The 17,201-nt window shown below is 39.9% G+C and overlaps 1 protein-coding gene across 2 annotated transcripts in view; it reads left to right on the plus strand.

Annotated features, from left to right (window-relative positions):
• Nucleotides 1-15,920, plus strand: part of Golm2 (golgi membrane protein 2) — a 69,273-nt gene extending 53,353 nt beyond the window's left edge. Inside the window, exons 9-10 of one of the 2 annotated variants that reach the window (NM_001271283.2) lie at nucleotides 5,351-5,518; nucleotides 13,504-15,920. In NM_001271283.2, the coding sequence (NP_001258212.1) occupies nucleotides 5,351-5,518; nucleotides 13,504-13,574 (239 nt within the window). In that variant the 3' untranslated portion in view covers nucleotides 13,575-15,920. The remainder of the gene's footprint in view (nucleotides 1-5,350; nucleotides 5,519-13,503) is intronic. The other variant, XM_039105461.2, reaches the window with a different exon arrangement.
• The last annotated feature ends 1,281 nt before the right edge of the window (nucleotides 15,921-17,201 follow it).

Here is a 17,201-nt window from a genome sequence, read left to right on the forward strand (position 1 = left end):
AGCCATGGGTCCTCCATGTATATAGTCTTCGGTTGGTGGTTTAGTCCTTAGAAGCTCTGGTTGGTTGATGTTGTTGTTCTTTCTTTTTTTTTTTTTTTTTTTTTTTAAGGAGCTGGGGACCGAACCCAGGGCCTTGCGCTTCCTAGGTAAGCGCTCTACCACTGAGCTAAATCCCCAGCCCCGTTGTTGTTCTTTCTATGGGGTTGCAAACGCCTTCAGCTCCTTCAATCCTTTCTTTAACTCCTCCATTGGGGACCCTGTTCTCAGTTTAATGGTTGACTGGAAACATCCTCCTCTGTATTTGTCATGCTCTAGCAGAGCCTCTCAGGAGACAGCTTTATCATGCTCTGTCAGCATGCACTTCTTGGCATCTGCAGTAGTGACTGGGTTTGGTCTTTCATGTTGCCTATGTATTCTTCTTTGTGTGGCCTTCCATTTCAGTGTGGTATACTTGCTAGGGGACTACACTCTTAAAGAAAACTGACTTCTCCTGCCAGGCCATGGCGGTTGCATACCTTTGGGTCCAGCACTGAGGAGGCAGAAGCAGCTATGGATCTCTGAGTTTGAGGCCAGCCTGGTCTACAGAGAGAGTTTGAGGATAACCACAGCTACACAGATAAACTCTGTCTCGAAAAACCATAAAGGGAAAAAAACAAAAACAAACAAACAAAAACCTGACTTCTCCCTTTCCCAGCAGTTATCAATTGCCAATAATTCCTTAGCCAGGAGTGGGACTTGGTGCCTGCCTTCATTCTCCATGTCTTTCTTCCCCATCTTCCACAGATCCCAGAGCTGTGAGAGGACGAGGAGGTCTGATATAGATGTCCCATTTAGAGTTAGACATTCTGCAATCTGAGTGTCTGCATTCATCATACTCTTCTTTGCTATAAAGCTTCACTGATGAGGGCTGAGAGATGGATTTATCTGCATATATAATGATACGCCACTGGGAGTTGGTTCAATACTGTGTCTATTTAGGAGAATAGTAGTTCTTCCTGGAGGGTCTATGACCTGTGCAGCCACAGGTTCCTGACCCTAGTAATAGTGCCAGGTATGGGTTTCATTTTGTGGAGCAGGCCTTACATCCAATCAGAAAATGGTTACTTCCATGGTGTTGATTATACTGCTCTTCCCGTGGGCCTGTCTTACCAGACCGTTCCTTATGGTAGCGCACAGGACTCACTCTGGACAATGCTGGGGATCACAGGGTTTGATCTGGATGAGACTGATGGAGCACCTTCCTGCACTGTGGAAGCTAGCCAATAGGGATAGAGCTTGCACATCGCTGGTCAGACTGCTATGAGGATTGACTTACACCTTCTTTTCATGCATGTTGGTGCTGGGAACAGAGTCCAGGGCATGCACATACTAGGCATGTGCTCTACCACCCAGCTCATAAACCCAAGACCATAATTTGGAAGTGGAAATACTCTAATATGTGTCTATTCTGTTTTTAGCAAGCTCCTACTATGATTTGAAATGCCAGTGTGGCCACCAATTCAGTACATCCCTAACTCATGTCTGCATTATCTTGTCCATGTCAGTTTCTCTTCTCATACTATTTCAAGTTGTAGAGCATACTTCATTAATATATGCAGTGTGTCCCACTGTTCTGTAATTATGTTTACTTTCTGCCACAGTAGTAACTGACCTCATCAGAGTGCCTGACTTTTTTTCCCAGCCTAGCAAGCATTTGTTAAGCACTGATAAAGTTGTTCTGTCAATGCTTTATTTCTTTAGATAAGCAATGAAATTATCAACACATAATCATATTTAATGTATAATTAATGTCTTCATTTTATATGTTTTGTTATAAGATTCTCGGTCCTAAACTTTTTATATTCTCTTATACTTAAAAATTATAAGGAACTACACACTTTAATACTGAAACTCCTGAGGCAGAGACAGTTGGATCTCTGTGAGTTCCCAGCTAGTCTGATTTACAAATGAGCTTTAGACCAGTCAGAGCTACAAAGTGAGACCCTGTCTCAAGGAAATGCATCTGTGTGTGTGTGTGTGTGTGTGTGTGTGTGTGTGTGTGTGTGTGTGTGTGTGTGTTTTAATCAGTAGGGTGGAGGGGCTCACTGATGGACTAGCCTACTGAAATGAAAAACTCCAGATTCAGTTAGGGGATTCTTTTATCTTAAAGGGGGAATGGGTTTGGTAATTGCCAGAGATCAGCTCTGAAGTTAAGAACGCCTACACTTTTGCAGAAGACCTGAGTTTTTCCCAGCACCCATGTTGGGCAACTCACAGCCTCCAGCTCCAAAGAATCCATCATCTTCTGACCTCTGCAGGCATCGTGCATACATCACACATACCACATATACATACAGACACACACATCACAAACACAACATATACAATAAAAAACAAACAAATCTTTTTGAAAGGGGGGGCATAGCTCAGCAATTAAGAAGAAGTATCCCCTTTGAAGATAATCTGAATTTAGTTTACAGCCCCCATATCAGGTAGCTTACAGCTGCCTCTAACTCTGGCTCCAGAGGATTCTTATTCTACTCCTGTGTGCTCTGTGGGTACCAAAACACACCTACACAAACATGCTCTGTGGGTACCAAAACACACCTACACAAACATACACATGCACACTCATGTGCATGCTCCCACATGCACACGGGCACGCATGCGCACACACACACACACACACACACACACACACACACACACATACACACACAGAGAGAGAAAGAGAGAGAGAGAGAGAGAGAGAGAGAGAGAGAGAGAGAGAGAGAAGATTGTTATAATTCCCAAATAAAAATAAGGCGAATTTACTAAGGATTTGAATTCCATCCCTAAAAGGCACATGGTGGGGCGGGTGGCCAAGCTGTAATTGACTGACACATACACACTGAAGCAGGTGTGTGAACACACACACACTAAATAAATGTAATAAATACTGGGAATTGCTAGGTGGTGGTGGCAACACACTCTTTTAATCCCAGAACTTGAAAAGCAGAGACAAGTTAGTTAGTTAATCTCTGTAAATTTGAGGCTAGCTTGGTTGACATAGTGAGTTCCAAGGACAGCCAGGACTGCATAAAGAAACCTGTTTAGAAAAAACACAACCCCCTCCCCCTGATATTGGTAATCATTTCCAATTTAAAAGATCATGTAGATCCTCAAGTCCACGTTAAGTGGATATAACTACAGGTCCTAAAGCTTTCTATCTCTGCAAAAGATTTGACAACATATAACATATAAGATTTGATGAACATATAAATATAGCACAATAAAACATAAATTTAATAACAAAATTGCCAAATTTGATGAAAGTCTGATATGCCTATAAATTGTAATCTCCAAATAAACAACTAGGATTAACTGTCAACTTCAGTCCCAACTATTCATTCACCTGTCTGGAATGTTAGAAGAAAAAAATACCAAAGTCATAGCTTGGTCTTTAATCCCAGCATTCAGAGAGGCAGAGGCAGGCAGATCTGTGTGAGTTTAACACCACCCTGGTTTTCACAGTGGGTTCCAGGACAGCCAGGGCTACACAGGGAAACCCTGTCAAGTGCCATGGTGAGAACTGCAGAGACAGAGGATAATTGTGGGAGTCATTCTTCTCTCACCTTTACTTTGGGTCCCCAGATTGAACTCAGGTCATCAGACATTTGCAGCAAGCATTTTTTACCAGCTGAATATCTCTCCTGCTCTTAATATTAATTTGGGTTAAATTTAATGTTAAAGTAGTTTTATGGCATTTTTATTGCTTTGTTTGTCAAAGTTCTAGGAATTGAGCATATAGCCTCATATATGCTAGACAAGTGATCTACCACTAAGCTTTGTTCCCAGCTCACAGTAGTTATGACTGTTTACGAATTAGATCTTAGTACACCTAGGTGTTTACTTTCACAGTTTAGAATATACATGTCAGGGAGATAGACTCACCATTACCTGCTGAGCCACCTCATTGGCCCCATTTTGCTTTTTTTTTTTTTTTTTTTGGTTCTTTTTTTTTTTTTGGTTCTTTTTTTTTTCGGAGCTGGGGACCGAACCCAGGGCCTTGCGCTTCCTAGGTAAGCGCTCTACCACTGAGCTAAATCCCCAGCCCCCCATTTTGCTTTTAATGCACAGCTATTAAGCAGCTTTTTATGTTAGGTATTAGGTTTATTACCCTTCTTGATTTGTTATTGTTATGAACATATATAATGGTTTGACAAAGACCGACTTCTTAAGCTTCCGTTAACACTTAGAAACATGAGTTAGGGAATAGGAAGGATAAGCCAGGGTTATCCAAAGAAAGCACTAGCAGGGGTTCTGATTTGTGCTGTCTGCTAATGCCTCTCTGGTAGCTCATGGCTGTGGCAAGTCAGTATTACTAAAGGAATTCGAAGCATCCTTCAGTGGTGATAGTTTGTCTGCGTGGAACTCATCGATTACTTTAAAATAATTCTCACATTATTCATGAATGATTTTTTATATAGCAGTAAATGACTACATATTTTAAGTGTATATTGTATACAGTAATACAATGATTTATCCTCTTCTCTAAAGTATCACTTTCAACCAGTACTTACATTAAAGAAATTATAGGTCAATAGAAAAGGAATTCTAGGGTTGGAGAGATGGCTCAGCAGTTAAGAGCACTGACTGCTCTTCCAGAAGTCCTGAGTTCAATTCCTAGCAACCACATGGTGGCTCACAACCATCTGTAATGGGATCTGATGCCCTCTTCTGGTGTGTCTGAAGACAGCTACAGTGTACTTATATATAATTAATTAATTAAAAAAAAAGAAAAGGAATTCTAGACATGGTACTTTTTCTTTCAGAAAGCTGTCAATCACCAGCATTGGAGACACAGACCAGCCTGAGCTACACAGTAGTAAGACTTTGTCTAAACAAAAAGACAGACAGCAGTGACTTTTTTTTTTTCTCTTTGACTTTCTGTGTAGCCCTTACTGTCCTGGAACTCCCTCTGTAGACCAGACTGGCCTCTAACTCAAAGATCCACCTGCCTCTGTCTCCCAAGTACTGGGATTAAAGTGTGCCACCATAGCTGGCAGAAAACATTAGCTCTTAACAGGAAACACTCAACACAAAAGAGACTTTTTTGAATAAATTTTATTTTGTGGTACAAGCAGGGATGGAGATGCTGCTCAGCCCACCGTTCTCCTGTACTATGATCTGTAAACTTTTTTTAAAAGGTATTTTGAGTCTTCATTCTTAACTACTTTTGACTTATGTAACCTTCATAAAGTGTATTCTTTTGTGACCAGTACCCTGAAAGTTGCTGGGTTTCCCCTTGCCTACTTTCTCATCTGTCTTCAGTGTAGGTCCCTTCTTTTCTCCTCTTTACTCTTGAATTAATCCTCTACCTACTTCACAGGCCGGTTCTTTGATGAAAATGAGTCCCCTGTTGATCCGCAGCATGGCTCTAAACTGGCGGATTATAATGGGGATGATGGTAACGTAGGTGAGTATGAGGCAGACAAGCAGGCTGAGCTGGCTTACAATGAGGAAGAAGATGGTGATGGTGGAGAGGAAGACGTCCAAGGTGAGCGTGGCCTGGCTTCCATGCTGTGACCCTGAAACTCACCTCTTGGTTTGTGGTTGAATTTGTGTAGAATTTCCCCCACTTGTAATTAATCATAGTAGTATCTTAATCTTAACTCAAGATGTTCTGTGTAATTTTTCAGTTTTGAGAACTATTTTATGATAGTACAAGTTATCTATCAATAATTTGAAGTTTTTTCCATTTTTAGATTATCTTATATATTATTGATGTGATAATATGGAATGCTGAGTTCTCAAAATTTTTAGAATTAAATTTTTTGAAATGAGCTAGGCATTACTTAAGGCAGATACTTTGAGGAAACATCCTTTTCTAATCTCAGTGGAAAGCATTTACTATTCCAAGAATGTATAGATATTGGCTTGACAGCCTTTTTGTTAAAGCAAAGCCACAAATGAAATACGGTCTCCAAGGGTTGGGGATTTAGCTCAGTGGTAGAGCACTTGCCTAGGAAGCACAAGGCCCTGGGTTCGGTCCCCAGCTCCAGGGGGGAAAAAAAAAAAGAAATTTACTTTGCTGCTGGTGGAACACGAGAAAGCTGAGTGCTCTGAGAACCTGAACCATATTTCGTGACGAGTTTATAAGATTTGTCTTCATGTTTAATACACAGATTCAACACATTGTTTTCTTGTTAACTGTTGCTTCTGAGCTTTTAACTTGTTAAAATTTCAGAATCTTAACTGTGTACACTTCAGACCACACTACTATGCTGTAGTGGGGCCTTGGGTTTCTTTTTTGCCTGCTTGTGTTGAGTAGTGTTTATGGAATCTATGAAAGTTACTTATGATCTTAGGGGAAAATTTTTGTAAGATTTTTGTATACAGTGCATGAGTTTTCTGCTATAACCAGTTTGATTTCTTATTTCCTTTTATAGTTACTAAAATTTTACTTAGGTTCGGGACAAGAGTTCTTTTTTAGCTTGGAGAATAATATAACTGCCCTTGACTACTATACAGTCAGGATAAAAGCGAGAACCAAGAGGTGCACTTCCAGGCGTCTCTTTGTGGACCACCCTAGTTTAGGGATAAGTACAGTTATTGGTGACAAGATTAATAAATATTGGGAGTTCTGTAAAGACATCATCTTTTCTCATAAATTTTTCTTTTCTCATCGCTTTTATGATTTAATTGAGTTATATTTGTTTGCCGCTATCTGTAACACTTTATGGCCTTCTCATTCGTGTTTATCATCTCACCAGTTAGAGTGTAAGCTCTTGGAGAGCAGGAATTCTCATTTGTTGTGCCTTGTATTTAATTCATGTTCTTTTTTGTGTTCACTCTCCCACAGTATTTGGACCCAAACAGTGCTATTAACTATGAATGTTGTGCTCTTCACTGGCTTCTGTTCTCACAGCCGAGCGTGGTGAATGCTCTTTACCCCTGGTCACGGCTTGCACTTAGAAGAGTCTCCCCTCCATGCACTAAGGATTTCTATCTAGATAACTTTGAGGTTTTTTATTAGAGTAGTTTATTTCAAGTATTAATAATTCTTGTACTTTGCCTGTCTTAACCCTGCTGATTTTTAGTTACAGACTCTCATTTAACATCTGTGTGGTTTACGCACAGTGACTGTGCGTCTTCAGTGACTTTGCTCCTGCATCCTCCCACAGCCATTTCTCATTACCACTTTGCTGTTTCTTTTACAAAACAAATAATAATTCATCGTGTCTAAGGAAGATAAGAGCCTTAGGATGTTTTCAGTGAAATGGGAGATTCGTTTTTAATTTTCCCCCTTAGGATCGATTGCAGCCCAGTCTAGCCTCATGCTTGGTACATAGTTGAAGGCAACCTTGAACTCTTGATCCTTCTGCCTTCACCTCCCAAGTGCTGGAATCCCAAACGTATTCCATCACATCCAGTTTTATGTGGTGCTGGGGAAGAAACCCAGAGCCTCACATGTGATGGGCGAGCACGACAGTCCCCGGGTCTAAATTTCTATGTCAGTATTTTTTTTTTTTTTTGGTTCTTTTTTTCGGAGCTGGGGACCGAACCCAGGGCTTTGCGCTTCCTAGGCAAGCGCTCTACCACTGAGCTAAATCCCCAGCCCCTCTACGTCAGTATTTGCATGTAAATCTTACTTGAGTTGAGAGTTGTTCTTTAATGTTTATCTTATTTTGTTATCCATTAGTAATAGTGTCAGGAAGTGTACCACAAGGATACTCATCACAGAACAAAAATAAACAGGGATAGCAGCCCCAGGAAAGGGGAATAGATTGTTTATACTGACTTTAACAAAAGTATTTTAAAGACGTAAATAATTTCGGACATAGTTGTAATAGGGAAGTAGACTTAGCCCTGTCTTAACAAGTGAGATTCCAGGTATTACCACATGGCCAGACTTTGCAGAGTTGAAATCAGTTTGTCACGGTGCCCACCTAATTATAATGTTCTCACAGCCCAAGCAGGAACCAAGTAGTAGGGGCGGGGATGACGACAAAGCCACAGATTGCAGTTAGAGTTAAAAGAAAGTCTGTGCACAGTTTTTCATCTAGAAATTTCAGTGGAATTGTCATGTATGACTTAAATACTATAGGAAAATACAGTTTTGATTTCAAAATGCCTGAAGCATATCTACCCTCAAACTCAGGAAAGAGAAAATGATCTTTTTTTCCACAGTTGGAACCTTACAACCAATAATAAAAACAGACAACAACCCTGAGATGTGGCTAAGCGTGATGATGGCCTCCACATATCCTCCCAGCACTCGGGAAGCTGAGATGGATGACAGAGGGAACTTTAGGCTGTTCTGAACTGCAGGGCCACACCTTTTCTTTTCCTTTACCATTTTTTTTCTAGTATCTTATGTGTCTTTTGGATGAATGTGTGTCTAATGCCAGAAGACAGAAGTAGTGTTACAGCTCTTGGAACTGGAGTTAGCATGTAGGTACCAGGAATTGAACTTGGGACCTCTAGAAGAGCAGCCAGTGCTGTCACTGCCAAACCATCTCTCTAGCAGGAAAACCTTGAGAGAAAGAAAAGGGGAAGGAAGGACCTCAAACATTAATAAAGCTGTTGAGCATAGGCTCTGCTCTGTTGATTGTGGAAGCAATTTTTTGAGGTGTGGGATATTCAGGGTTAGAGACTCTAGCTAAAGACTAAGATTCTGTTAGTTAAATAAACTCTGTCAGGATTGTGAAGTGGTAGCTCTGGCCAATAAGGAGTTAAAAGCATTCCAGCTTTTAACTGGAGCATTCCATTACTCTGTTCTCTGTGCACACAGTGATTTTGGACTCAGCACTGTTACATCCAGTGTTTGCTTATAGAATTAAATTAGGCCTCTTTTTCCTGCATTTATAATAATGACTTAGTATTATTTCAAACTCATAGAGTATTCTAAAGTAAATAATTTATTTGCATTACTATAAAATTTTGAAAATAATAACTCTGGAAACATGATAGACAATGTATCTTTTAGTTCATTCTTTACTGTTATAAGAAGGTAAAAGCTTGGGGCTGGAGAGATGGCTCAGCTGATCTTGAGGATCTAGGTTTGATGCCCAATATATACATAGTAGTTCATAACAATCTGTAACTCAGTTCCTGGGAAGCTAACACCCTCTTTTGGGCTCCCAGCCCATATGGATGGTACACAGATAAAACACTCATATAATTTTCTGTCTGCATGTGTGCATGTGTGCGTGTGCGTATATGTGTTGTATGTGTGTGTATCTGCATCAGATCCCTGGAACTAGAATTAGAGATAATTGTGGGTGCTGGGAACTGAACTCAGGTCCTCTGAAAGAGCTGTAAGTGCTTTTGCCTGGTGAGCCATCTCTCCAGTCCCAAATTAAAAATCTTTTTAAAAAGATGGTAGAAACTTGTACGTTTCTTTTACTCTTTAAAATAAAGAAGTTCCCAATTTTTTTGCTAAATATTAATAAGTATTAGCTGGTGTCTGCAAGTGGAAGCTCAGCCTGAACTCAGTGCTGGAAAGGCTACATTTGAATGGTCTCCTTCACTTGCTGACACTGTGAGCTTGTACATAGTAAGATTTATGCCATAATCCCCACAACCATACAACAGAAATATATGTACTGATCTAACAGAGGGTATGTGGACTACATGATATCAGTTCACACTTAAAACAGACCATGTCATTCTATAAAGCACTATTTAAGTGTTTGTTCAATAATTCTTTTTTCTTTTCTTTTTTTCAGAGCTGGGGACCGAACCCAGGGCCTTGCGCTTGCTAGGCAAGCGCTCTACCACTGCGCTAAATCCCCAGCCCCAATAATTTTTTTAAGTAAAAGAAACTTTAGAATTTTCTCTCTGGATTGCCTCCCTTGAAGGTTCTGCCCTGTGGGTGATTTGTGACTTTAGGATACCTTGCTGTCTTTAGTTGCTAGTCCTTTCTTACATTAACAGCAAGCTTAGCACTGATGTCACAAAGTATGCTTTTCTCTCTGGTTGTATTTCTTTGGCTGTTTCCTCATGGCTAGCTGCTTACACGTTCTGCTACTTTCTGTAGAATTTAAACACTCAGTTTCTGTATTTATCGTCAGAGTGTCAGTTATATTCTACCAGGTAATTGTATAGGTTTACATTAAGTATAAAGAAATTGTTGATAGAAACTTGAAATCTGGGAAAATAACTATACTGAAAGCAGACTATATAGTTAATTTAAAAGATTTTTACTGTAATATTCCAAAAGTACTATGGAATCCTTGAAAACAGTATATCAGCACTGTATTAAAATTGTGCTAAAGTAAGACTGGGGCAGCTAGTCCAGTGGTGGAATTCCTGAGATCAGTCTTGAACTACATGCACACACAAGCACACATGTATGTGCACACTGAAGAATGTAAAGGTCACCAAACCTCCCTTATTTTTATAGAGTACTTTCCAACTAGAAACTGCAGTTCCACCACTTCACTTTGAGGTAGGACAGTTGTTCTTGTACTGAAAAGGTGCAGTGCAGGTCCAAAGAATAGAACTGGCTCGTGTGTAAGTATTTGATCCAGGAACAGATTCCAGCGTTTCCTATTCCTAGAACCTTTGTTTTCATCTCATTCTGTCTTTGTATTTATTCATGCAAAAATACACAAAAGTAGTAACATTTTTCCTGCAGTAAATTTTGTGTTGAATTTCTCAAGATGTTCCATTGCTCCATAGTGATTGTCTTCACTTAATACTAATGTGCTAAAACATGTGTTCATGGACATAAATGGAAGCTTCATAGCTCAGGTTCTCCAGAGAGCACTCTGCCTGCCTGCCTGCCTGCCTGCCTGCCTGCCTGCCTGCCTGCCTGCCTGCCTTCCTGTCTGTCTGTCTGTCTGTCTGTCTGTCTGTCTTTTCTGTCTTTCTATCTTTCTTTCTTCCTTTCTTTCTGTCTTCCTTTTCTTTCTTTTTTGAAGTATGGTTTTTGGTGAGTTGTTTGTATTGTTTTTATAAGAAAATGATCGTCATGATTACAAATGCACAAATGTGACTATAGTGTAACTTCAGGTTTTACAAGTGTTATAATCGGCCTGGGTTGTACTTTACTTTAGAGATATCTGATCATCACACAAGGCCTAGTGGCACAAACCTCTAATCCCAGGTATTTTGTAGGCTGAGTACAGGGAATTACAAGTTCAAGACCAGCCTAGGGAATTTTTAATGAGATGCTATCTCTTTTCTTCTTTTTTTATAGATTATTTATTTATTAAATTTTATGTATGTGAGTCCACTGTCGATGTCTTCAGACACACCAGAAGAGGGCATCGGATCCCATTACAGATGGTTGGGAGCCACCTTGTACTTGCTGGGAATTGAACTCAGGACCTCTGGAAGAACAGTCAGTGCTCTTAACTGCTGAGCCATCTCTCCAGTGAGATGCTATCTCAAAATAAAAAGTAAAAGCAATCTAAGGATGTGGCTCAGTGAGCAAATGGTCAGAGCCCTGGGTTTATTCATAGCACTACAAAAGCAGATAAGAAGCAAATGAGCTAAAAGTATAAACCCAGTGGGATCACTCTGGACAACTATGCAGATAGAGTTCTGTCCTTAGCACCTCTGCAAGAAAAGACATGATTGGTTTTCAGAATAGGATACAAAATGATTGTCTGAATCCAAAACAAGAATTTCTATGACTTTAACAGGAAAGTTGTTGAAAGGAAAAAGAAAGTTGGCTTTTTGTTGTTGTTGTTGTTCATTTTTGAAAGATTAAAATAGCATGTGGGGGGTTAGGGATTTAGCTCAGCGGTAGAGTGCTTGCCTAGCAAGCGCAAGGCCCTGGGTTCGGTCCCCAGCTCCGGAAAAAAAGAAAAAAGAAAAAAAAATAGCATGTGGATATGGAGGGGTGAAATAGGAGGATTGTGAGTTCAAGCCTGAGCTACGTAGTGAAATTGTCTCAAAAACACACTGTTACAGGGCAACTTAGATCTCTGTGGGAGTAGGAGTCAATATGGTCTGCATTCATACATTGTATGAAAATCTCCAAGAATTAATAAGAAAATTTAATTCGGTATGATTAAGATTCAGAGATGGCCCCTAATTTATGGGTCCAGTGTATGAATCTCAGGCGCCCGTAGTACACACACGAGCCACCCATGGAACCACTGTGCTTTTCACTTCAGTGTGGAGTTCAGTAAATGATGGGCCATACTAAGAAATAAGTGACAAAGTGAAGCATTGCACACAGACAACTCCTCTATCATTCTTTTTAAAAACTTTTACTTATTTTTTGTTTCATGTGTAGTGGTATTTTGCCTGCATGTGTGTCTGTGTGAGGGTGCCTGGTCCTCTGGAACTAGAATTATAGACAGTTGTGAGCTGCCATGTGGGTGGCTGGGAATTGAACCTGGTCCTCTGAGTTCTCCAGAAAAGTACCTGGTGCTCTCAACTGCTGAGCCATCTCTCCAGCAACGCCTCCCCCATTTCATTCTTATTCTAACATAATTTTAATTATTTTGAGCAGTTAGATATCAGAATTTAGAGGGGGTGGCTACTGCAAGATTAAACAGAACCTACAAAAAGGCAGCTCTGACAGATGAGACTGGAGCTAGAGAAGTCAAACTGCAAGGCGCTCATTAGAGTCGTTTACTGCGGGTTGGGGATTTAGCTCAGTGGTAGAGCGCTTGCCTAGCAAGCACAAGGCCCTGGGTTCGGTCCCCAGCTCCGAAAAAAAAAAAAAAGAAAGAAAGAAAAGGAAAAAAAAAAAAAAGAGTCGTTTACTGCAGCTGCTCGATGAGCTCTGGTGGTCTAGCAACTATAGTTTCTTTTTTGGTGAAAAATCTAACTTTTGGATAGTATGCTCTGTTTAGAAAGTTATGATAAGCAATTTGTAGAGAACTTCATGGAAATGTTGGGACTGGGGAGAACTTATATTCTCTCTTATTTTCTGATTTTTTTTCATGGCTAGTATAGATTACTTTCATAGTTTGAAAAGATGAGGGTGGTTTTTGAAAGTGTCACCTGTAGCTTAGACTACTTTGGAACTATGGAGATAGGAATGACCTTAAACTCTGACCTCACAGGCACATAAAACCCCCATGAAACCAGCTGGTTTTTAAGCTCTTCAGGACTGTGAGTTCCTGACATTTTGCTCACTCTCTCTGTTCAACATTCATCTATTTCCCTAATACCTGTCAGAGATGGTTCTTGTTCTATTTTTAGGTTGGAGATGGTTGTTGTTTTGTTTCTTTGAGATAGGGTTTCATGTAGCCCAGGTTGACCTCAAGTTTTCTATGTGGTCCAGGCTGGTCTTGAACTCCTAATCCTTTTGCCTCAGGCTCCCTAGATCTGAGATTATAGGTGTGAGCCACTATGCCCAGCTCAGAATATTTGTTAAAATTAAATCTTGCAAAGTAGTGATAGACTTTTTACACTTAAGCCATGCAGCTAAGAAATAAGAGCACTGTTTAAAATAACAGATAAGAGATAATGAGAAAAGATTGGTTTAAACCTGAAAAACTGGAGATATTTTGAAGCTGGCTCTCTACAGCAACATTAGAACTCTATTCTTGATACATGTTATTTTGCTTGCAGATGATGAGGAACGAGAGCTTCAGATGGATCCTGCGGACTATGGCAAACAGCGCTTCAGTGATGTCCTTTAAGTCTAAGGGATTCCCGAAACCCAAGTGCTGTGCAGCGAGGGAGCGGATCATCTCTACCTGTCAATTTTGACTTTTGTTATAAAAATCAGTTGTATCAGTTGTAAAGATACATTGAGATAGATTTAAGGAAACTTTAATGAAGGAATGTACCCATGTACATATGTGAACTTTTCCTATTATATTATCAAAGCAGATTCTTTTTTTCTTTTTTTTTTTTGGTTATGACACAGCTGGGCCAAAAACAGTTAATCTTTGCATTTGAAAGCAAACTAATGTAAATTTCACATTTTATTGAGCCTAATTTTTTTTCACAAAGAGAAACAGGAACAAATGGTTGTACAGGTTCTATGCTGCACATAGTATAACCACAATGAGAAGTTATTCAGCTGAAAGTCTACACTAATGCAGTTTTGTTACCCCATAGGTGTCCTCTACTACCCCTCATTTAACACGCTCTAAGAAGTTTGCTAGAATAGTTACACAGGAGTGGGGAGGCTGGATGCCAAACAGTGGGCAAATGTACAGAACGACCTCCCACCCTTTTACCTTACATGGGCACTGCTGTGAGTGGGCTGAGGCCTAATGAAAGCCTAGGTCATCAAAACCATATTATCAGTTGTTCCTTTCTTGGTTCTTGAAGTTGTGGAATGCATGGTTGACAATGTATTTTTATTTTTCAAGTAATACCAGAACTGTTTAACTCTGGTTAGCACTGGCTAAAGTTCTTTATATTTTCAGAGTTCAGCTGGTGATTATATTCATCAGTTATGTGTCAGATCCTGAAAGAGACTAAGTCCACTTTGAAATGAGTCTACTACAATCAGTACAGCAAAGCTTTTCTGGTAGTTTTAATGATCGTATTTGATTAGACTTTTCCAGAACTACTAAGTAAGGGATTTTAACAGGTTTTTATTAATGAACAGATGAATAGAAGTACCGTGAAGTTCACAGCTATTTTACTGAAATAGCTGGAAACTTTGTAATAAAGATGAGAATTTGTAATTAATGTTAGTTAAGAACCCATTTGCTAGACTTACAGAATTATTTTCAGTGCATTGTGTCTTCTGACATTTTTCATTAGGATATATAAGCTAGCTAATCCTTGTTTACTGATTTCAAGCACTTTTAATTTTTTGTGTTCCCTAAATATTAAAGGTGTTGATCATAAGGAGGAAATGTAAGGCTGTTAACCCCAAGGCTGTTATTCCCATTTTTTTTGAATGGCTGCTGTTAATTGCACATAAACATGAAATACTGACTATAGCTCAGATATGTGAGGCCTGGGTTTGCTTCTAATACTGAAAAACAGCAAACAAGTGAGCAGACGTGAAAAGTCCCCACACTGAGGCTCTAATCAAAATACTCACAGAAGTACTGTTCACCTGCTAAGATCTGAAGTTCTTACAGTTCAGTCCAAAGTTATTTAATGGCCAGGAAAAGATGGAATAATTTATTAAAATTTGTTTTTCTACTCTATCACACTCTAAATCACTGGGCATGCACCACATCTGCAATCCTACTGTTGAGGAAACAGAAACAGGTGTGTTCCTGAGGCTCACTCAGCAGCCATTCTGGCCTAATTACCAAGTTCCAAATCCCAATAAGGGACAGTTGTCCCTGAGACACCCCACCACACACACACACACACACTCTCTCTCTCTCTCACACACACACACACACACACACCAAGAAACTAAACAGTTCATGCTTTTGTTGTCAGTAAACTTAGGCCTGCAGTAGAAAGTATAATTCACGTGGAAATGCAGTCAAAGGGGAGTGGTGCACAACCACAGGCATTAGCAGCAGGAGCAGAACCTACGAATACCTAGTGACACTCCATACTTGATACTGTAGAACTGTACAGACAAAGCCTAAAGATGCCTGCTGGTTCCACTGTCATAAAAACGGTCACTTTGTTCTATGGTACCCATCTTTATACAGCAGAAGCTTCAATTAGCAGCCTAGACATTTTATAAACTGAAGAATCTTGGACCAATTGATAATATTTCTGACTGTATTAACATTTTAGTGCTATAAAATACTATGTGGATCTCTTTAAATTGTGACATTCTACAGTCTGTATTAGACATGCTGTTTTGTTCTGTTTACAGTGTTTTACTTCTGCCTTAAGATTTACAGATGTTTTTCTCATTTTGTTTTATTTTAATATATTTTTGCCCTGAATTAAGTGTTAATTTGATGGGAACTCTGCTTTTAAAAAAATCATCACTCTCTGGGTTCTAATAAATTAAAAGTTAAACTGTTTCACAGTTTTGATTTTATATAAAATTACATGAATATATTATTCATTGAAATTTGAATAAATGTTATCATTTATTTTAGGTTAAACTGGACTAGAAAACTAGGGTTGTTTACTATAGAGCCAGCTTATTCTGCAAAGGTGGAAGTCTTTTTTTTTTTTTTTTTTTTATTATTAACTTGAGTATTTCTTATATACATTTCAAGTGTTATTCCCTTTCCCGATTTCCGGACAAACATCACCCTCCCCCCTCCCCTTCCTTATGGGTGTTCCCCTCCCAAACCTCCCCCCATTGCCACCCTCCCCGCATAGTCTAGTTCACTGGGGGTTCAGTCTTAGCAGGACCCAGGGCTTCCCCTTCCACTGGTGCTCTTACTAGGATATTCATTGCTACCTATGGGGACAGAGTCCAGGGTCAGTCCATGTATAGTCTTTAGGTAGTGGCTTAGTCCCTGGAAGCTCTGGTTGCTTGACATTGTTGTACTTTTGGGGTCTCGAGCACCTTCAAGCTCTTCCAGTTCTTTCTCTGATTCCTTCAACGGGGGACCTATTCTCAGTTCAGTGGTTTGCTGCTGGCATTCGCCTCTGTATTTGCTGTATTCTGGCTGTGTCTCTCAGGAGCGATCTACATCCGGCTCCTGTCGGTCTGCACTTCTTTGCTTCATCCATCTTGTCTAATTGGGTGGCTGTATATGTATGGGCCACCTGTGGGGCAGGCTCTGAATGGGTGTTCCTTCAGTCTCTGTTTTAATCTTTGCCTCTCCCTTCCCTGCCAAGGGTATTCTTTTTCCTCATTTAAAGAAGGAGTGAAGCATTCACATTTTGATCATCCGTCTTGAGTTTCCTTTCTTCTAGGGATCTAGGGTAATTCAAGCATTTGGGCTAATAGCCACTTATCAATGAGTGCATACCATGTATGTCTTTCTGTGAGTGGGTTAGCTCACTCAGGATGATATTTTCCAGTTCCAACCATTTGCCTACGAATTTCATAAACTCGTTGTTTTTGATAGCTGAGTAATATTCCATTGTGTAGATGTACCACATTTTCTGTGTCCATTCCTCTGTTGAAGGGCATCTGGGTTCTTTCCAGTTTCTGGCTATTATAAATAAGGCTGCGATGAACAAAGTGGAGCACGTGTCTCTTTTATATGTTGAGGCATCTTTTGGGTATATGCCCAAGAGAGGTATGGCTGGATCCTCAGGCAGTTCAATGTCCAATTTTCTGAGGAACCTCCAGACTGATTTCCAGAATGGTTTTACCAGTCTGCAATCCCACCAACAATGGAGGAGTGTTCCTCTTTCTCCACATCCTCGCCAGCATCTGCTGTCACCTGAGTTTTTGATCTTAGCCATTCTCACTGGTGTGA

Source organism: Rattus norvegicus, chromosome 3 (assembly GCF_036323735.1).
Source record: "Rattus norvegicus strain BN/NHsdMcwi chromosome 3, GRCr8, whole genome shotgun sequence".
NCBI classification, from domain to species: domain Eukaryota; kingdom Metazoa; phylum Chordata; class Mammalia; order Rodentia; family Muridae; genus Rattus; species Rattus norvegicus.